This window comes from Lepidothrix coronata, unplaced genomic scaffold (assembly GCF_001604755.1).
Source record: "Lepidothrix coronata isolate B3197 unplaced genomic scaffold, Lepidothrix_coronata-1.0 Scaffold40, whole genome shotgun sequence".
NCBI classification, from domain to species: Eukaryota; Metazoa; Chordata; class Aves; order Passeriformes; family Pipridae; genus Lepidothrix; species Lepidothrix coronata.
Genome location: NW_016690220.1, coordinates 2,002,407 through 2,024,967, shown reverse-complemented (window position 1 = coordinate 2,024,967; position 22,561 = coordinate 2,002,407). Strand labels below are relative to the sequence as shown.

The 22,561-nt window shown below is 38.1% G+C and overlaps 2 protein-coding genes across 10 annotated transcripts in view; one reads left to right on the top strand and one right to left on the bottom strand.

The window, feature by feature from the left end:
* TEX10 (testis expressed 10) overlaps positions 1–16,847 on the top strand; it is a 52,803-nt gene extending 35,956 nt beyond the window's left edge. The window contains exons 12-16 of the mRNA XM_017813215.1: positions 384–517; positions 12,024–12,104; positions 14,573–14,754; positions 15,745–15,955; positions 16,612–16,847. Coding sequence (XP_017668704.1) covers positions 384–517; positions 12,024–12,104; positions 14,573–14,754; positions 15,745–15,955; positions 16,612–16,725 — 722 coding nt within the window. The 3' untranslated portion in view covers positions 16,726–16,847. The remainder of the gene's footprint in view (positions 1–383; positions 518–12,023; positions 12,105–14,572; positions 14,755–15,744; positions 15,956–16,611) is intronic.
* The window catches only part of INVS (inversin), a 94,279-nt gene continuing 87,701 nt past the window's right edge, over positions 15,984–22,561 (bottom strand). For 5 of the 9 annotated variants that reach the window (XM_017813205.1, XM_017813206.1, XM_017813207.1 and 2 more), the window contains 3 exons: positions 21,816–22,048; positions 20,792–20,872; positions 17,214–18,004 (listed from right to left, as the gene is read on the bottom strand). In XM_017813205.1, coding sequence (XP_017668694.1) covers positions 17,889–18,004; positions 20,792–20,872; positions 21,816–22,048 — 430 coding nt within the window. In that variant the 3' untranslated portion in view covers positions 17,214–17,888. Of the gene's footprint in view, positions 16,321–17,213; positions 18,005–19,060; positions 19,170–19,196; positions 19,460–20,791; positions 20,873–21,815; positions 22,049–22,561 lie in introns of those variants that run through there. The other 4 variants (XM_017813208.1, XM_017813210.1, XM_017813212.1 and 1 more) reach the window with 4 other exon arrangements.

Here is a 22,561-nt window from a genome sequence, read left to right as displayed (position 1 = left end):
TTTTTTTTTTTAACCCTGAGGTTACGTTAGGTTACTAAGTTATTGTAAACACGTGTCAAGTATTTTGTATTATACCTGTTTTTATTATTTTTAAAGATACATATATTGAAAATAGCATAACTTTGGCCTCTTAAAGTTGTTTTTTTTTAATACCACATTATAGTTTAAATGGGTATGCCACTGATTTTTCAAATATTTTTGTTTTCTTTCAGAAGTCAAAATTGTACTTCTATAAACTTAATTTAAAATACCAAGCAAGAGCCTTCAATAAAAAATCGTTATGCTGAGATAATTTAAAAGACAGTGTTTGTCAATGATGCTGTTGAAGTAGAACACTGCTTGGCTTGTTTTGTGATACTGTTGTACTGCTTCTTTTTCCCTAGGGTTTTCAAGAGAGGAGTTGGCTAGTCTCCAGGGCATTAGAGGAAAACCACACATTAGCCAGACACAGCTTTCACCTATCCGTCTTTACCTAACTGATCTGGACCAGTTTTTACACCACTGGGCTGTGACAGAGGTAATACATCAACACTAATTCTAAATGACAGCATACAAACTCCGAGTGCTCTCCATCCCTTTTCCACAGATGCCTAAATCTTGTTGAGATTTGAGTTGAAAAAAGAATGAAAAACATAATAGCTGTAAAACAGCCAACATTTTTCTACAACCATCAGATAATATATTATCTGCTGCTTTAGAAGTTAAATGTTCCGACATGTAGTATGCAAAGCAATACTCATGGAAAAAATTGGTAGAAGCCTTGGTGGAAATTCTTAAACACTGATAAGATTAGGACCAGCAATATGTTTCAGCTTTCAAAAGCAAATTAATCGTAAAAATACTAATACAAAGAGTTTTCTTGGAAGATAAATGCCACTGTTAATTAAAAAGCACTTGTATTAAATAAGGTTTCAACTTGGAGTAATATTAAGTTGGCATTGGTGATTATTTAGAATAACTTCTGATGCTTAGTTAATCAAAATTTACTGGAATTAGAAACTTCACTGTGAATTCTGCACCCATGTCTAAGAGTATAAGAGCTGAAAGCTTAGTTTTATTGTTAGTTCTAAAGTGATTTGAGCCGCCAGATTTTATTCAAAACAGGTGCATTAGTCATCTTTCTGGCTCAAGTCTTTTTATTGTTTAGCTCAACAGAAACCACTTTAAGGTGTGAAATCATGTTTTTAATGACATTCCAGTTTGACAGTATTTGTGAAATCGTAGCCATGAATTCAGAAAGAAGAGTGAAACAGAAGGTTTTAGTTGTATGGTTTTTCGTGGCAGTCTTTTTGGTTCAAGAAAGTGGAACAGTAGATGTTTTCTAATTCATAATGTTTAAGTGATAATGTACTGAAACTTATGATAGCCTGAAACACACACTGAATGTGTGCTGCTGTGTATTGAAAAGTATTTTAAGCAAGGTCATTGTTTGGTACCATGACTGACACACATTTTTTGATGTCCTACCTTTAGTCATTTGGCCTGTGGAGCAGCTAAACTTTGTAATTTGTTTTGCTTTGTCCCTTCTGGACAGTAATGAAGTGTTTTCTCACTAAAAATACCTTTCATCAGTATTGAAAGACCAGAATGCTCTCTCCCTGTCCTGTTCCTCTGTGAATGTACCAGTGATTACTTGTTTCTCAAAGAGTTAGCATAATCCCATACAGCATCTGAACGATTTATATATATACACCATACCTGCTTCTGAAAATGTCACCTCTTGTGTCTTCTCCTTCCTCTTTTTGCTTCTGTCCCACAAATCTGTCAAAGTTAGTTGTGAAACTATGCAATAGGACTATTTTCACATAGGGAAGAGTGAAGTAGTTTGATTCCTTTTTTGTGCCTTGGGGTTCCTGGTTGCAAGTTGAGGTTATTTCTTCTACCACTTTCTTTTTGGTGTTTTGGTGCCAACGAGGAGAGTTGGTATTTTCAGAAACTTGAGACTTGCTTTTGTTAAAGTAGCTTTTCTTAGGAAAGATCCAAGGTGCTCTCTCAGGTTCTCAGAAGTGGATGGCAATCATTAAGCAAAGAGCCAGATATTCTTGCTTAGTAATGAAAGATGATTTGGACATCCTATGGAGCATTGCACTGCTTTTGCAGTTATGAGTCAACCTGAACTCTTTCTGGAGACTAATTTATGAGAGAATAGGAACAAAAATCCCATGCATCAAAAATCTGTGTGGAGAAGTGTGAAACCTTCTAGACGCACCTGATTTTGTAGGCTCTTGATCAAACAGAGTTCTGAACTGTTGCTTTGTCCCAGTGGGAGTGGTCAAACACTGGAATAAGTAGCCTAGAGACATTGTGGTTCCCATCTAGGGACATATTCAGAAGTAGGCTAGACATGTTGTGACCTGCTCTAGCTGACTCTGCTTGAGCAGAAGCATCGGATTAGAGGAACTCGAGGGTTTTCTTTCCAACTTCAGTGATTCTGTGATTGTTTGAAAACTCTTCCCCTTGGAAAAACCCATAACTTTTGTTTCACCATCAACAAATCCCTTTGTTAATTTTGCTTTTGAGATTATTTTTGATTTTGTGTAATGAGATTCACTGTATGGGGAGGGGGTTTGTTACAGTTATATTTGATCTGAAAGTCCAACTGTTCCTGTTAAATGCTTGCCAGGTATTGCAATGCTGTTTGGGGTGTTCCCCCCAGATTTGCTATTTTTTCCCCACAGAATTTGTGAACAAAAAAGTAGGGGCACCTCTTCAGTAGCTTGCTTTCTTACTGGAGAAACATTAAGATATTCTTTCGTCTTGCCTCTTATCTGGTAATAATGGTCTCTGGCATATCTGTTTGTGTTACAGTGAAAAGTGATAATCAGTATTAAGACAACCATTTCCTTTTATGAATCACAGAATTCCATTCACTTTTCTCTTGTCTGCTTTTGATTTCAGATGCAGTTGTAGATATGGTAAATGATATATAAACAAAACTGTGCTGAAATTACCATTTCAGTTCTTAGATTACTGGTTTCTCTGTGTTCAAATATCTAATACAGCACTGTATTGATTAAGTTTTAAGGGTTTTCATTTTTTCCTTGTTTCAACCAACCTCCAACATGTTGACCAATACTGTATTTAATGCTCAGTTTGTGAAGACAATACTCTGGGGACTGTAGTCCATAAAAACTTTGAGATTTGGAGGCTGGACAATTTTTAAAACCAAGGAGGGGAAGGAAAAGAAAAAAAAAAAAAAGAAAAATCCAGACTTGGAGAAAACCTTTCAGTTCAAGATTTGCCACAAGCTGCACAGGAATACTTTTTGTAGAGCAAGTAGTTTCCACTAGGTTCTGAACAAGCTACTCTGCTCTCAAAAGAAAATAAACTAAACAGCAACAACAACAACAAACCTCAGTCAAAAAACCAAACCTCAGATCTGCAGCCTCTGGGGTAAAGAAAACTGCCAGCGAATCACAAGGCTCTTCTAGGGTGTCTTGAAAGACAGTTTGATGTGATGGTTCTCTGTTCATCAGGTTTGAGGGAGGTAGGTTTGGAGACTGCTTTCTTCCAAGTTGTCATAGTTCAAGGTGTGATGCAGTTTTGGAATCAAAATACTTTTAGCTGTGACAGAAAATTACTTTATTTAGATAAAGAAGTGCTACAGGAAATAACAAACCCCAGCTTGAATTAATCACGCTTTTGATGGAACTGGGTAGAGTGCACAGCTTCTGAATGCTGAATTTTTAATGTGTTCCCTTGCTGGATAAGGAAGTTTATGGTGATTCTGTAATGTTAAGCAAAATGTTTGTAGTGATTTAAAATACCTAGTAAGTGAGAACTCTGCTCGTTGTCTGCAGAGCAGGCACCATTCAGGCCGCTACTCTATGGTGGGAGTTGTTCATTTAAGAGTTTTCATCGTGTAGTTGTAATTCAGAGTTTCCTCGTAATGGAAAAGTATTTTATTGTGGATGAAAATAAATAAGGAACTCTGATGGAATTAGGACTTGATAGCTTGGTTTCCTATGAATAAATATGACTAGTGATCAGATTCCTATTAGCCCTTCCATCATCATCTTTCTTCCACCTCTTGTTTTGTCTAAAACACTGGCTAGTTTTTGGCTTGCTGCTAAAAAGAATAAAGTTGCAAATACTAATTGCCCAGAATGTTTATAAAAATAAGCAGGTGGATGAGAAAAAAGCCTCTAGATTAGCACAAGGTAGTTTAAAACTGTTTCAGCATCCTGCTTGGCAGCAGCCAGCTCTACCAGCCTGCGTGAGCATTGCTCCAGACCAAGTTCAGCAGGAGCTGTTGCTTGGCCCATGGGGGCATCAGGGGCTTGTGAGGCAGGAGCAGATGGGGTTATGGTACTGAAGAAGGGTCCCAGGTGTGAGGATTGTAGGAGGCCACGGCTTGTTGGCTTTATTGCTCACTGCTCAACTCTGTTTCCAAACCCAGAGGAAGGCAGTCACAGCTTTCTGTCTCTAGCTGTGCAGGGAGTGGTCTGTGTTTCTAAGGGTAAAGAACTGTAAGAGAGAATTTAATGTATAACAGGCGCAGGCCAGAGATGCGGGAGAAGAAAAGGTGTGTCTCTGGAGAAAAGAGCAAGTTCTGTAAAGAAAAAGAATTAACTTGAGGCATTTTCAAACAGCAGTTTGGACTTCTGGAGTGTTATTATAGCCAGTGCACTTTGTAGCATGAGGATAACAGTAGTTGGTAAAAGAGCCAAACAAATGCACTTCTGATAGGAACTAATGCTTTTAAGTGGTTTATAACAAAATTTGTTTTGAGATGGATACTGTTTGTAACTTTTTTTTTTGTCTCAAGAGTGGTAATTGGTATAGAGGAAATCTGAAGTAACATTACTTTTTGTGGAAGCTTTTAAATAGTGGACATTTTCACTTAAGGAGCAGTGCTTAAGAGAAGTGTCTCTTTAAATGCTGTTTTGCATAGCTATAAAGGTTAGTCTTCATGATTTGTCTAAAAGTTGTGTTAAATGTGGGCATCTCAGTTCCTTTTCTGGAGCAACTTCTTCTTAAAATTACTTCTGTCTTGTTAAAGCCAATTATTTAAACGCATACCACCGTAGCTAAAATAAATGGGACTCCAGAATAAATGGTTGCAGCCTGAGGGAAGAGACTTTCAGTCGTGGCTCATTTTAACTGTGCCCATAGTGTTTGTCGGTAATATTGTTCACTCCCCTGTAATTGAATTGCTCTGCCAGTATCAAATGAAACAGTGCCCACAGAAATGAAGAGTTTAACAAGGTAACCGTGTATACATGGTAATTTCTGTTGTAATATTTGATGTTTGTGGTGGCTGAACATTTCTGACGGAGAAGGCAAATGATAATTTGAAGATTTGCTTGAAGTCAAGATTCTAGAGCTGTATCGAGCACATACCTGACCTGAAGAAATAAAATATTCATCCAAATGTTCAAAATGTTTAAGAGCAAACACTAGGGAAGGTCAGCTGCTTTTAAAAGCAATCTTGAATTCAAAAACCTTGGGATGCATGTAATGAAATATACTAATCTGTGTCAAAAATGGATAAACCTTGTGAAATACAGTTGGGAAAGCTGTATCTGCAGTGATATGCTATGAAAAATTACAGCAAATCAATAAAGATAGCAAGTCAATGCATGTAAATTAAAAGCCCTGCCAGGAGATTTGTCTTGAAGTCAATGGTGGTGTTGCAGTGCTGTAGCTTGACTTCATGCAGAGATTAATGCTTAAAAAAAACACACTGAATTTTTAACATGTAGGTTTTGAGTTGAAGTTGCTGAAAGATTTCAACTTGTTGTCTTTATTGAGATTTCCAGGTTAGAGTTTCATTGGGTAGAAAAAGCAGCTGAGGGTAAATTAACTTCCTTTTAAATTATATTCCTTCTAAACTAGGAATATGCTATAATTTTAAACCTCTTTAAGGAGAATTTAGAAATTCCATATAAGCCCACTAGTGTTTTGTAAAAACTGCATCCTATCCGAAGTTTAATGTTTAGAAATGAAAATAATTTTTTTCTTGAAAGGTAACGCAGAGTCCAAAGAAACAGAAATTATTTAAGTAATGCCTTTAATAAATTAATAAAGCTCTTTTTCAAAGGTCTCCTCCATAGTTTTCTTAAGACATAAAACTTAAACCCAAAACAAATAAAAATCCACCTAAACTAGCCCCCACCAATAAAACCCAAACAGTAAAACACAAACTCCTAGAAAGTCTAACTTGATCTTCAGGCCAGCGCTCCACTGTACCTGCATCATATACTTCCAGCATATCCTGTGATATCTTAGAGCCGGGAGCTCACATGTTCCTGCATGGAACTAATGTGAATTAACATCTGCACAGTTACTGTGCATTGTGCTTTATATTCACATCCTGACTTTTGATACCTAAACTAAATTTGCTCAAAAAGACAGGTGTTGTGGGACAAGAGCTAAGTGTAGAGTTTTCCATGTTTTCAAGCCCTTTCGTTTGGAGAAGGGGCAGGCAGGTGAGTTTGGAGACTTGTACATCAGATGTTCCTTTGATTGTTCTGCACATGGTCTGACAAAGAGAGATCCAGAGGAGGAACTGTTGGCCATGGCGACATTTTATAGCTGTGAGGAAGCCACAGAGCTGTAAAAGAAGGGTTTTATTATGGCTGCAGGAGGATGAAACAAAACTTCTTGGGTAGCAAAGCTGTTTTGTGGTGTCCTTTCTCTGAATTTTGTTAGTAAGGTGGCTCTGAGAAGAGAAACCAGACCTGTGCTGTTTTTCAGGTATGGCTTTGTCTGCTCCTGGATAGCACATTAACTGTTGAGCATAAAACCTGGTTTTGCTGATAATAGTATTTTCAGGAATCCCCCTCACTTAGTGAGCCAGTGGGATTGTCTCTAGCCCATAGTTCTCTCCCTCCTGACACCAAATCTTGCTGGTACTCAGATTGCAACACTCGATCACGTTGTTGCACAGGAGTGAGCAGGGGTGATTGCAACTCAGATATTCGTGTCCAGTGGTGTTTCTGAGCCAGCAGTAGGACATGAAGTGTGTCTCATAATCCTAAGTCTTTGGAAATATGTACTCTGTCAACATCTGGGATGCCATACATGTTCTTAAGCATTTGTAATTCTTAAGTAAGTTTTTGTAATCCCATTTTGCTGCCCTGAATGTAAAATTAGCACCGTAGTGGTTTTTTTTTCCTGTTGCTTGCCTATGTAATATTCTTCTGCAGTCTCTCTTCCTTCTTTTTGGCTTTTTCTTTTATTAACTTAGGTTTTATTTTGTTTTATTATGAATGTGGGGAGTTTTCATGTGGGTTTTTTATAGTTTATTTTATCCTTCTTTTTTTCTGGAGTCAGTGAATCAGGAATACCTTTCACATCCGCCCCTGTGAGCTTACCCAAGGCAGATGAACAAAGATCTCTTGTTGTATGCAGCTTTCTCAACAACTCAGGGCACTGTTAATATTGCCCTGTCAAATCAATTTATTTCAGAAAGAGAAGCAGCACCTGTCAAGGGAGTACACTGTCTGATAAGCGAGGGTGCTTCAGGGGAAGCTGGCCAAGCTTCAGACAACAAGCTTCATTGCCTGCCCCATCACCTGAAAACTTCTCGTTTTCTACGCTCCGCAGTAACATGTTACACTGCATAGAGTCCCACTCCAAACAGTCATTTCACAAGGGCTTGGGAATTGACTGCAGAACAGCCTGTTACTTTTTACTTACCCATGCTGGAGGTCCATGTCAATGTGAATTGAAAAATATATTTTGAAGTTCACATTAGGATTCAGTGTCTAGTATGTGCCAACTTTCTTTTTTAATACAATCACTTCTCTGGGAGTCTGAACTGTCTTTGGTCTGACTCCACACAGTGGCTGGCTAAAATATTCGATCCATTATCTTTCCTGCTTTCTTGGGTTCCTCTCTGTGCTCACGCTTGTGTGTGTCTTCAGAGGAAGGTGAGTATTTTTCTTTGAAAAAATAGTACTTTGCACATGATTAAGTTTGAAATAATATGCAGATTTTCCCTGGAGAGTTACTGATAAATAGTTCCCTTGAGACTTTATGAATCAGGATTCTGTCATGTTATGGGAAGCATTTAGGGAACAGGAACAGTTCAGCAATGAAAAAAACATTATAGTCTTGGTTCATCAGGTTCATCAGCCCTGTTGTGAGGGCTCGGATTGAGACTGGGATTCCTTGGGTCACCCCAACTGTCTTTTGGAGTTGAGAGCATCTTACTGATGAATTCTTCTGATTCTACATTAGAGTTATGGAAAAAACCTGTTTGAGATTGGGTTAACAGTCAGTTAGGGTGGCTGTCAGTAGCAAAAATGCTTGTTAGGATCTCCAAAAAGCCTGGGGCATGCTGTGCTCCTGGGCTGCCTTTCCAGCCTTTTCTTTCTTTCTTTCTTTCTTTTTTTTAAATTCCCTGTTTTAGTTGGCTGCTGTTGAAGTATGTCTTTGGTGTGGCAGGCGAGGAGGCCTATGTAGTACTGATTTCCCAAAGCACTAGAAGGGAACCTGCTGTGGTAGTTGTGTGGCTCGTGAGTGTGCTGGGTAGTTGGGTTTATCTGATCAGTAAGGTTTGGTTTGAAAACCTGCCAGTGGATTATGGAGCCTGTAGCATTTGCTGCATAATGTTAACAGATAATCCCTGTATTTAAAAGAATGCTTTACTTTGGGTTAATCTATTGAAGTGGACATTCAAACAGAATTAAAAAGTTAAAAAAAAACCAACAGGCCAAAGCCACCCCTCCCTGATCAGAAATGCTCGCTTTCAATCCATTCACTTCAGCAATGCTCTGAAACAAAACTACTCTGGCTTTGATCCAAAACCAATCTATGAATACGCCAAAAATGTGATAAATGCTAATCAAATGTAATATAATGAATCAGCTGTGACATTTTATTATGGAAATTAAATATCATGCAAAACCTTGCCTAAGGAAAATAAATTGTCAGGGAAAATACTAATTTTCATGTGATAATCAAGTTTTCTTTTCTTTTCATTTCCATGTCTAAAAACGTTTCAGTTTCACTTTTTATAAGAGGCATTTGGTATGAAAGCCATTTCAAGCAGGATTTAATTTATGGAATTGAAAAGACTTGCCACTCCCACTTAATCACAGGAAAACAGAACTGGATGTAGGGAATGGTGGTGCTATTTTGAGAGTCAGAAAGATCTAAAAGGTTGAAAAATTAACTTGCACTTTACCACAATTCTTCTAAGCAAGTATGCTGTTCTTCAGTGGTATGATGCCCATTTTCTTTGCCAATTCGGGAGGAATATTGAGTGTCAGTGAATTGTACCTGTAGTGAAATACTCCTACAACTTGTCATCTCAGGGAGAACCTCAGTGGACTGGTAGGATTGTTCTAGGGACGTAGTCCTAAAGGTGAATTATTAATAATGGTTTGATTAATAATGAAACTGTAGATTACTGGGCCTGGTGGATTTGTCTTCAAGGTCTTTAGTTTGTTGACCTCTTGTGGGTATGTATTGAATTAAAAGGGATGTCTCTGGCATACTGTGTCTAATGTGACATGCTCACAAGCATATGGCAAACCCCATTTATAAACTGCCTAAGCTCTGTCTTATGAGCAACAAATGTCTCCTGCATTTTCCCCTTTCTAACCGTCCTTCCCAGTTTCCATCTCATCTGCATTCCCAGCCAGCTATGATCATTGTTATATTTTGTCACTGATTGCTTATATTTGTCTTCCTGAAGTAGTTTTCACCACTTTGTTGCATTTTTAAGTAATACCCGTAAGACAGGGACTCTCTTTTTGTGCAATTTTTCTATGTCTGTTTGGTTTGAATTTGCCTTTCTTGAAAGTGAGTGACTCCTATTCTGCATAGTATGTCAGAAATAGTCTAATTCTAAGTAGGATGTTACAAAGTGGTATTGAACAGATGATCCTTATTCTGTCTGATCACTTCTATAGGGATTATCTTTATCTTTACCTCCTTGAAGTGACATTTGCCCATTTCATGGTTATATCATTTCATGGTCAGTTGTTACTCACAGAATTTTCTCCTCGTTTCTAAGTGTTAAAACTCATAGCTACATGCAGAAGTTTTCATTAGTCTCCAAGCACATGACCCACCACTTTTGTTTCACTGAATTTTTTTCTGTAGCTGTTATTCATCAAATCCCTGCAATCTTTTCTGTAGGTTAGTCCAGTCCTCCTGCCTTGGCAGGGTTTCTCACCTTTGAGCTGTCAGCCAACAGATTCCATCAGCGCAGCTTTACCTTTTGTGTAAGTGTTGCTCATTAAAATGCTAGGTCAGATTGGCATCAGAATTTGTCCTTGACATGACAATCCCCAGTAGTAACCTCTGTCACAGCTTGACTTTATTCCTTGACAATGCTAATACACAGATGTTTTGAGTGCATTTCTTGGGAATATTCCAGGGTACTTAATATTTTATCACTTTCAAATTGCAGTGTACAGAAGCCCTACTTCTATTTAGGATGGAGTACTCAGTTTTAATAATATTATTTCATTATAAAATAAATGTAAAGTACTGTATTCAGTGCAAGAGTATCTATAAAATTGTCTTTTAAATAGTCCTACTAGTCAAACAAAACAGTTGCATTACACCTTTAATGCTCATTAACACAAGCAATGTCCTGAAAGCCCTACAGTATTATGTTCCACCAGGCAGATGTGTAAAGGGTCTCCTGAATTTGTCCAGCTTAAACAGGGCTAAAAGCAGGTTTGGCATGTAATTTTGAAAAAAGCTGTGAGTGCACAGCTTTTATATCACCACAAATGCTGCTGCTTGACCATTTCTGATTAAACAACCACTGGCATCCACATTAGTTAAGGTTGAGTTTTCATACCATAGGACTTGAGCTAGCTGTTCTTTCCCTAACTTTTCTTGAGCTGGAAATGTTGTGTACTATCACTTTTGACATGGCACGGGTGATGTTTTTTGTTTTGTCGTTATCTCTTGCTTCAGTGTCCTGACCTGCCCTGATTCAACTTAAGCCTGAAAACCAGGACAGTGTCATAGAATTTAACCCCCTTGGGTCAGACCATTTTGTGAAAGTTCTTTGGATCTTCCTTCAGTCAGTGAGGTATCTTAGAGGAATGCATTTTGCTTAGTCAAGATATTTGTAAGACTCTTGGACTTATATTCCTTAAGTCCCTTAAACATCTGATCGTGCTATTTTCTATAAGCACAAACAGAAGATTCCATTCCTCATGTATTGGCTCTTCCATCTTCCTTGTCCTTAGGAAGACAGCACGATTGCTAATGGCCTAATAATGCACTTGTGCTGTGCACCTTGGCTCTCTGGGGGCTGCAGTTGACACTGGTGGGATGAGCAGTGAATGTGAACAGAGAGAGGACACCCAAGCTCTCAAATAGTTTGCAAATTATTGGAATAGATGGGAAGGAAAAGAGGAACAACGAAAGCCATCTGCCAAGGATTGCAGTACAGCTTAACAGCAGTTCTACTAGAGCTCTGATTTTTTTTACCCAATCCACGAGACAATATAGCATTTAAAGGTAGTTTTTATGGTAGTTTTTATGATAGTTTGCCTGATTATATAAGCACCAGAAAGTCTTTGGCAGTTTATAAAACAGGATTTCCCTTTGTAGTATTACATTTTGTATCCTTTTCTGAACATGACATTTTTGGGAATGTACTGGAAAATAAGTTGGAAATGGATCTTTGCTACGTTCTTCTTTGTTATATTATTTTTCTGTCCTGTTTCACTGTGATTCTTCTGTTTCATGCTTCATGAAGTTATTTGGAAAGTTGTTTTCTGAAATTCTTCACCTCCAAAGAAAGGCATTTGGAGGCTTTTCTAGCTGGATAGAATATTTTTTTGTCTTCTGTCACACAGGTAAAATCCAGAAAGCCTCTCTCAAAAATAATAGTGCAGATCATCCTCTCTTTAAATAATGAACAATTTATACTGACAGTGTTACTCTTACACGCTGTGAAGAATCGGTTACTTTGAGACAAAGCTGCTATGTGTCCCCTTAGGTACTTTGGATTTAGGTCTGTCAGCGAAGTATAACTGCACAGTGAATGACTGGTGGTTGCATTTTGAGTCCTTAAATATAATTTTGTTTTATTAAAACAGATGGTCTGCCACAGCCTGTCCACTATACCTTCACAAAGTCAGTGTTTTGACATTCTCCAGACTGGCATCTGTAAATATCTTGTAAGTACTGATTTATCTTCTAGGTTAAAACTTCCTTGTGATAAATTTGCTAACAGTCTCATTAACCCTGTAATCCACTTATTCCATGTATTTCATGTATAATTTCAGTATTTTTAAAAGTTTTCAACAAGATTAAGAGGACTTTAAAAAATATCTAATAACTGTTGGTATCCAAACATATATGGATGGTTTTGCTCAGACTTCTTAATACTCCAGCTTGTTTTCAAAATGAAATGCTTCTTCATTTGGTTTGCTTTTCAAAAGAGTGACTTGCAGCTTTAGATGAATTTTTTACCTCATCAGTGTATGTAAGTATCTAAAGGGAGGTATCAAGAGGATGAATCCAGGCTCTTCTCGATGGTGCCAAGCAACAAGACAAGAGGCAACGGGCAGAAACTGATGTATAAGGAGTGCCACTGGAACATAAGGAAGAACTTCTTTACTGTGCGAGTGACCGTGCACTGGAACAGGTTGCCTGGAGAGGTTGTGGAGTCTCCCTCACTGGAGATACTCAAGAACCATCTGGACTCAGTCCTGTGCCATGTGCTTTAGGATGACGCTGCTTGAGCAGGGAGGTTGGACCAGATGACCCACTGTGGTCTCTCCCAACCTGACCCACTCTGTGATTCTGTGAGTTTTTCAGTCTGTCTTCTCTTTCTAATCCTGAACACTCCCTGAGCTGAGGATGAGGATGGCAAAGCCAGAGCTGGGTGACAAGATTTGCAGTTATCTGTGATGCTGCCTGATGAGAGGGAGGACCACAGGGTCTGCCTCTGCCCTCCTGTCACGGTGGTTCTACAACCTAAGAAGTGTCAGCAGTTCCATGTATGGAGCTCTACTGAGAAGTTACTAGACCAAAGCTTCCATAGGGAGTGGTTTACCTATAACCATAGTCTGGATTTTTGGGAGTGGTGTTGACTTAAATTAACTTTTAAATAGGCTTATGTGTTCTACTGCTTTGACCCTTTGAGAGCAAACAGTTAAGTGGGTTTTTATAGTTGACAAGACTGCTGCCCAAGATCTCTTAAGTGGCTGCTGACACCCACCAGGGAGGAAAGGCACCGTGTAGGCAACATCCTCCATAGGAACTTATTTGAGCAGCCTCATGTACTGGATTTGTATAAATTAAAACATCTGTGTCCACATCATCTTCCAGACTGGCTGCCTAACACATTTCATCAGCAGCGTTGGCTCATTTGATCTTCAGGATGCTTTCTTTACATGTAGACATTGATCTAGCTTGCTGTCATTATTTCCTATTTGGCCAGGAACAGCATTATTAGTTTTTATTATTTAGTGCCTCAGCGTCCTGTAGTGTTCAGCAGGGTCTTCAGCTCTGGTCCACTTGTGTCACACAGGAACACCATCGTTCTCCTGCCTCTCCACCTGGCTGGGGAAGGGTCAGCTTGGGACAGGGATCTGCACTCATGGCCTTGGAATATACCCAGTTTCTTATGTTGGAATGATTTAAAAGTTTGAACCCATAGTTGTTCTTTTATCTTTTACCTCCCACAAGTAATTGTATGAATGAAATACGTCACATTTCTGTAGCTTGTACTTTGATCTTTTTTTTAAACATTTCTAAAAGAAACAGGTGACCTTGTTAAGTAAACCAACCGCCTCTGTCATCTTAAAACAGTGTACTTGCAGGTGAGAAAGTTAGACTACTCTAAAATTCCTTAATAGTTTTTTAATGGAAAATGGTGCCACACTAGCAATGCATGATTTTTTTTTTTTTAATGGCTTTATGGGACAAAAATCAAGGGTACTTATTCCATAGCACTTCAAAATTTAAACTGCTTTCTAATTCACTGCCTCTACCCAAAAAAGAATTTTTTCTAAATTATTCATCGTGCCTATAAAATCCTTACTCAAGATGATGTTCTCTTTTTGACAACAGAAGAGCATCACCCCAGCCATGTGCTCACCATATATTTCATTAGCTTTAATTTATCTCAGTTCCTAATGCTCCTGTTGGATTTCAAAGGAGACTCACCCTGATGACAATCTGGTAGAAGCTTTGCTTTCTGTAGTGTAAATCAGTGTTTCCTTCTACCTCAGTGGCTGCTCACTGCCATTTCAAGACATGGAAGGGATGCCCTGTCCCATGATATATGCTTAAAAGGAAAGACCTGTTCTGCCCAGAAGATTGTTTGTGCCTGCACTGTCATTCAGAGCAAGGCTTAAAGCAGTGCTGTGTTTTTTAAGTATGTTTGAGATGAGTGCTTGTTTAAAGGGGATGGAATGAAGATGTCAATTTAAGCTTCTGTTGGTATGGGTGGCAATTTCTTGGGAAAACAGGGATTTGAAAAAATGCAGTGGTATGTAGAACTTGAACAGAAACCAAGTAATACATGTCATGGTAGGAAAGAGGTTCATTCAGCTCTAAGCATGTTTGTATTCCTGCAAAAAAACTTGTGTATAAAGTGATGAACTTGGGGTTGGTTTTTTTGTTTTGTTTTATACAGGTTGGATTGGTTGTAATACCTGATAGCACAGCTGGATCTGTTCTATGTGCCATAAATAAGCTCTTGGATCAAGCCTGCATTATAAGTGAAAACCTGCATAAGTTCTTGGCCTCTTGTTGTTACAGTCTTCTGTACTTTCTGCTAACTTTAGACAAAGAGGATGCAGAACATCTACAGAAAAGGTAAAGCTGCTCTTACCATGTTAATTGTCTCTGTCTTTGCAGCTACAAGTATTTAAAGATGTAAAATGAAAGGATACCACCCCTTGCTTTCCTCCCCCCCCCCCGAGTTTATTTTCCTGTCTTTTGCTTCCTTCAAAACAGTACTTGGATATAAGAAAGACAGCTACGAATTTAGCTGGAATTACTTAAAACAATAACTGAAGAAGGTTTCATCTTCTATTGTTCTACTTAGATGTCAGAACCATCCTGACTTTAGAAAGGTGGACATTTATACCTTAATCTTTAGCCTTAGTTTCATTAGATACATTTAAAAACACTGCAAAGATTTGGCTTTACAAGCTTGTAGTCTTTACTGACCTGATGTTTCAGCTTCAACAAAACTTCTCAGGCATCATTATGTAGACTGCAAATCCATTTGACTTAAAAAGAACCCAAAAGCTACAGATAACAGATTCAAATAAGTTTACCTGAAAAGTGGAAATGTCTTTAAACAAGTTAAACTTCAGTTTTTTCCATATATAGGAAAGTTATTTAAAGCTTCCTGAAAAGACGTGCACTTAGAGCCGGAATCCTCCTTCACTTACTGTATTTAATGACTTGCATATCACAAAAATCTGAGTACTTTAATTTCTTACGAATCTTAAACAAAGATTCAAGTGTACCTGAACAATGACTGAACCAAAAATGTCTTCCCAGCTGCGTCAAGCAGAAATTACACTGTGCAAGAACTTCAGCAACATTTGTAGCTCCAGGGCTGGACCTTTTTTTTTTTTTTTTTTTCTCCAGTGCTGTACATAATTTTGGAATATTTTAAAATTCAGCATTTTCTGGTACAAGTTTTCTGCTTTGCTACCAATACTGGTGAAGGCAGCTGGCACGATTGAATTCACAGCAGCACATTTCCTTAGACAGCCATGCAGCCAGTTCACAGCAGCATCCTTGAAATATATATCCTCAGTCATTTCAATTTTTATTCTGCTTTCCTCTCAGGGATATGCTGTGGGGATCGTGTATATCTGCATTAGCACTCCTGCCACGATTACTGAGGCTGATGCTGCAAAGCCTGCAAGTGAGCAGGATCTGTCGGGAAGAACTGCCTGTTGTTGCTCAGTTGCTTCGCTTACTAATGCAACACGGTCAGCTCAGGAGCCATATGATCACAAACGAGTTTCTGGTGCAACAGATCATCAAGGACATCATGGTATGAAACTTGCCAGAGACTGCATATACATCGTGTTTATTTTTTAAAATTATTGCAAATGTTGAAGAAGAATACTTTAAACAAAACAGTAGTGGTGGAAGCACATGTGAGAGATTATGATGCAAGTTCTCTAACTTGCAAGTTTGGTTTCCTTTAGTGTTGAAAATCCCACAGCCAGTTCTTGTGATGTTCCACCATGTGTGGGTTGGGTTTGGTTTTGGGTATTTTTAACCACTTACAAATGCTGAGAAGAGTCAGTTACTGGGCCATGGGCTACATTGATCTGTGGGTAGCAGTTCTCCTGTAGACTGGGTTAGTGAGCTCTCCTGCCTTAGTAGAACCACGCTCATTTGCATTTTAATTGCCTGTAAATTGCAGAATGGGGAAGTAAGTGAATCACTTCAATTAAGAGTAAGGAAAGCACATCTGGTGTAATTCACACACTTGATAATGTAACACTGACTTAGTGTACCCAGTCATAACACTTTATTATTTGGGCTTTAAGAGACATACCATGTTGAAATATTTAAACGAGGAGAACAGTGTCACTGTGTGCAGGGGAACAAGGCTGTCTTGTACCTTTAACAGCACACCTGATTAACTGTAAAAACAAAGCAAAGGTTTGCAAGTTTTACCTTTTTTCTCCTTCTCCGTAGACACTGAAGAGCGGTGAAGTTCAGGAGCAGTGGCTAACAGACCTCCATTACTGTTTCAACATCTACCTTGCCTCTCACCCCCAGACACCTGGCCCTATGAACGCGGTATATTAAAGAGGTCGAACTGCATTTATTGTAAAGCATTTACTTCTATTTAGTTTTGAATGGAAGATGTTGGAACAAAGCTTGTCAATTTTTTTGTAAGTGAAACAATAAAAATTTTACAGAGAACTGCATACCTCTATTGCCTGTCTTTTCAAGCAAGTAGATGTTACTGGAAGGTGTTTTAATAGATGTGGTGACCACAGTGAGGGGTGTTAAAGAAAATCCAGTCTCCTTGAAGCTTAAGTGCTTGCAGAGAAACAGAGTTATATTGAATCTGGTCATCTGTTATTTTGAAGCATCATATTAAAAAAACTCAGAGTTATGTAATACTAAGTAGAAGAAAAAATAGAAAACAATATACTTTGAAACTAGAGTAACATTTTTTATTTTTGTTGAGTTCATATTTTTTAAATACTTTGTGCAAGGTAAATACTGTACACTGTGGCAGCTGCAAAACTATTAAAAGAACTATTTTTTTTTCCTAGAACAGGATCCTCTTTTTTTTTTGCTTTCTGTAGAAATTCTTTTCATGCATGTAGAAAAATAGTTATTAAAAAAATTGGTGATAATCTTAAAGAGTAGAAAATGCACCTCTAATAGTTTCCATAGGTTGTGAAAGCAATTTATTTACTTAGTGTTTTATGTCAACATCTCTGCTTTTCCCTCCAAATCCATAGTTAAAAACAATTGTTTCTTTAGTATGGAAGTGGAGCATGAAGGCTGTTCTTCCATTCCTGTTTGGATTTTGAAATTAATGTAATAAATTGGAGGTGAAGTAATACAGCAGTCTTTCAGAACTGCTAGAGCTTTAGTACATTTTCCTTCTCTTTCCAAACTGTGTTTGAACACAATTAACATTCCTATTTTTTTACAATGGAAAGCTTTGGTCGCCCCTGCAAGGTTATTGTAATGCTGGGCTTAGTGCTTCATTTTCTGTTTCCAAATGCAATTCAGATTTCATCCTGTGTTGGTAAAGAAATTAACAGTTGCATTTAAAAACTAATTTGTACACAAAATTACTCCAACTCCTTAGAAGTCTGCTTGGCATGTAATACTGAGATAATACAAAATTGAAAATGTGTTCAAGTTTCATATGTTGTAGATGGCTTATACATTATGAAAGATAACAATTGTACTGGAATGGATTTTAAATTCCAAACATTTGGTTTTGCTTAGTGCTTGAGTCTTGTATTTTTTGATTTTGCTGCAGTGGTTGGTCTCATGTTGTATGAAAATTGTTTTGATTTTCCCATGTTCTCCAGCAAATTAACACACTGTAGGTTGTTTACTGTAAAAGAACAAAATGGTTTTGATGAGTGACTCCAGAGGATGAAAAGTTTCATCTGCACTGCATTCTAGATTTCATAAACAGTGAATCTACTGAACATGCCCTTTTTTCCTGGCATCTCACTGTTGATTGCCTGTAAATAGTTTGGTTTCTGTGGCACCCGGTACAGCTTGCACAGAACACTGCTGCTGTGTGTGTTGGACTTCAGCAACCTGTAGTGGTGGAGCTTAACTCCACATTTACCCTCATAAATGAATGAAGGCTTCCAGACTAACACACTGCTCTTGGCTGAGTTTGCTGAAGAGCAGCAAGAAATTTTGTTGAGCAATATTTAGCAACGTTAGGTGGGCCATTTCTAGAAAGTAGGGGAAACTAGGCCAGGGTTAAAGCAAGTGCTCTTCGAATTATTAGAAAGCAAGAGTCAATGTCATCTGACCATTTTCCTCAGGTTTGAGTCTGGCTGAATGTCTGGGCTCATGCAATGTTTTTATTTCCTGCAATCTGCTTCAAATAATATGCATGTTTTCCCTTCCCAGTTTTGTAAATGTTTTGAGGCTAAATTTCAGTGCTTTATCCCCTTCTAGCCACGGTCCTTCTAAATCTGAATGTTTCATTGAGGGTGTGAACTCAGCACATTTTAAGGACTTCTTTTTAATGCCAAGAGTTGGAAAACGTCCTTCTTTACAACTCTGAAGATGCTTTAAGGTCCACAGTGAAACCAGAAAACCAGGCTGTCTGGCCTGCTGCAGACAGACTCTTTACCATTTGCTAAATTGACACAAAACAATCTATTTAATAAATTTAAAAAAAAAAAAACAAAAGGGAACAAATTCCAGGTTTTGAAATGTTTTAATGGTAACAATCTAAAAGGCCCTAGTTGCTGGAATATTCTGAAGCACCTATCCAATATCTGTATATCCCATTGCATGCTCCTTTTCCACCTGTCACCTGCTGCCTGCCTTATTTGTACATTTCCTTTGAATACCTTCTGCATATCCCCCCTTCCAAAGTGTTTGAGTTTGGTAGAGATTTGTCACCGCACACTTTTTCCATTACCTATATGAACATTAAAGCTAGAGCTGACAGTCAGTCTTCACCTTCCCAGATGTACCTTCTGCAAGAGAAGAATCAAACTGAACAGTCCATTCTGACCTACTCCAGGCACCTACGTCAGAAATGGAGTATCTGGCATTAGCCACTGACAGCTCTGAACTTTTCCAACAAACGTAATGTTGTCATGCACAAAGGCAGTCAGATGAAAAACATGTTATTGTCTTTTAAGTAAGGGCTAAAGTTCCCTGAGCTCCTATTAGGTGAATAAAAGTAGGTAGTGTTCTAAAGGAACTGGGCAGAGTTCCTATCACTATCCTATTCGTCACCAAGTTATCAAAGCAAAGGACACTCAAGCCTCAAAAGAAAGCCTTTTTATTTCAGAAGACAGGGAGATCTGTTGTCCTGAAAAGTTAAACGAAAAGAAGCATTATTTGCTAAAGCTCTTTTAAAATTTAGATTCATATCTGCATGAAGAGGTGGCAATCAAACACCTGTCTGGTCATGCCTCTTAATTAAAACAGTTCTCAGTGAAAGAAAAAAGCCTCTGTCTCTTAGTAAGTCAGAAACTCACCTACAGTTCTAACAAACTCAAGGATAGGTCCACTGTTGGATTTCCTTCTGACTTCATAGTTTTGTTAAACTAGAAAAATGTATTTTACTTCCTTTTGCAAATTACCTGAACTACTGTCTCCTTGAAGTGCTTGATTAGTTCTGTCTAGCTGTGTCCTGCCTCTGAGCCACGTGTAGTACAGCCATGAACACCAAATGCCCAACAAGGCTCTAAATCTTGACATGGTGAAGCACTAACATGCCTCCCAACCCCAAGTAAGCACATAATACACTTGAAAAAGTCTTAAAAATGGCATTTAGTAAAGAAGTAGTAGGAGAGATGATCATATAGCTTAATTTTTTAAGCCAGCTGTCAATTAATGCCACACGCATGAAAGTTCCAGCCTTTAATGACCCCAGTAATACCTTTACAATCTTAGTTCTTTGACACCATTCTGTTTCACATGGTGCAGCCCCTTATGTCTGCCAGCATGGCTTGACAGTCCTGATCGTGCCAACCCTACTGCCCTGATACCAGTTCCAGACATAACGTTGCAGTTGCAAACAGACCTGGTAATGACAACGTGGCTTCTGAATTAAGGAGAAAAATAAATGCATGATTTTGTTGGAGCCTTAAAACTTAACTGCAAACAAAATTCTATGAAATGACCAAAGCTCCATGCCCAGCCCAGGATCCCCATTATGACATTTTAAAAGAAAGGGCAGAGATCAGATGAGTAGCTTTGGATTTTCAAGTTGTCATCTCTGCATTAAAGCATGTATTTGTAAAAAACAGGTGTGTAAATTCTTGGTACATGTAGCATTCTTTAGTTCTACAGGACTAGTAAATATTTGTGCTGCTGAACCCAAGTATGAACATCTGTCAACAGTTTTAACCACAGGTGAATGTTATCTGCCTTAGCACTGTAAAAGTCCATTATATTAAGGTCTTTCCTAGTAATAGCCCAATGAAAACAGGTTTTCATCTAAATGTTTTGACAGAAGAATAAAAGTGCAGTGCTCAACTAAGTCCAAAACTAGTGAAAGAAAGAGCATACAATCACAACAGTTTGGTCGTATTTTGAAAGGAGAGCCCAGTCCTTGAGCAGATTTTTTTCTTTTCTAAGAAGAAACCAATCTTGTATATATAAACATTAAAGTATTCTTAAAATGGATGTGTCCTACCTGAGACCAGCTGCACATCAGAAAATTTCAGCTTAGAAGGAGATCTTGTTGACTGACACACTTTGCCTTCCTGAGAACGCCCTTTAACAAACAATATGAACAGCTCTGTGTTTATTCACATAAACATGGTTATGTAAAGCTACAAACTATTTCGATAAGCTACAGCATTGTTTTATCCTAAAAATTATTCTAATTTCTGATGAGGAAACTCATGAGACGTTCTATATAATAGAAAATTGTGACAACCACAACTGAAATTTAAGTAAGGTTAAAATACCTCTTGGGGTTGTTATTAAAAAAAGGGGGGAAAAAAGGAAAATAAATTTATTAGTTTTATTTATGTTATCCTTTTTGGCTATCTAAGCTACAGAGCCATGATAGAAGTAACTTACCACCTGGTAAAGTACTTATACTTTGCATATCCTTACTCCATCAGTGACCCACATTGTAAAGGAACTCAAGGTCTAAAAGCAATGCTTTCCTCTACCATTTCTTCAAGATGCATTCCTTTGCACTGTGCACATTCAGGCACAATGCAAAGCAGTGCAGAGTCACTGTAAAAGACAGTCTTTCCATAAAGACCACTTATGTTCAAACGTGAACATACTCTTCAAATGGAAATATTTTAAAAACAGCACAAACCAAAGTTTAAAATAATGCTTAAAAAAAATGAAACCAGGATCCAGATAGCCACGCTGCATGGATACAGTCTGCTATCCCCAGTTTAACTGCTTTGTTCTTTTTCCACATTGATATATGTGAGCAGCTCTGGCAACGGAATTATTTGGTTGCTCAAGACCTGTGCTGGAATAATGCTTTAGCAGAAGCCATTTTAAATCACAGAGTTGATGTTTGGTTTTTTTAACCTGAAACTGAAACGAAATTACCCAGAACTCCTGAGATTAAGACTGATTTTTATAAATAGTTGAAATCCCTAGCAATTGGGTAAAAAGCGAGTAGATGAATACACTCTGTTAAAAAGATAAAAACTTAGTTATTTAAAATAAAGTATAGTGAAAATTACCATATATCTGCTTTAGGATAGACTGCTTGCTGGTTTTTATGGCTGAGCTGGTTTTGTTTACAGATTTCAGATTTTTACATGAAGGAACTGATTTCAGAAGGCCATGGTTCAGCTGTTTCTTCCAAGCAACCTGAATGAAGAAGGCAGCTGTCTCTTGTCTCCATTTGTCTTCATCTTCCTTGCACTGCCGCTTAGCACTAAGAAGCTGGAACAACTCCTGTCTTAGTTGGTAACTAGAGAGCAGAAAAGAGAAGAGCACTTGTTTTAGGTGACCTGTTTTAACTTCCGTGCTTTCCACGCATCAGTTCACATGGTGGATTACATGAGTAACTGGGAAAACAGAACTCCCACTGATGTGCCAAGTCATTTGGATGAGAAATGTTTGCTCACAAGAAAAAGTAGGAGCTGGGTTCAATTTTGGATGCATCCATTATTTCACACAGTTTGTAAAGATCTGGCATTACAGGTATCAAAAGTTACAGTGCTTCAACATCAGCTTATCAACTGCTTTATAAATAGAAAATCAGCAGAAGAAAAAACTATAAATATTTATGATAACAGTACAATCAATACTGCTTCCTCATTTTCACTATATTCACAGCTTAGTAACACCAGATTTTCTTGTGTGCCTCACCACTCTGTGTTCTCATTCAATCAGTGCAAAAGATAAACCAAATCTACCTCCAATGGGTTCAACTGCACATTTCCTCTACAGAAAACTGAGCTGCTTTCCATCCCCCCTCTGA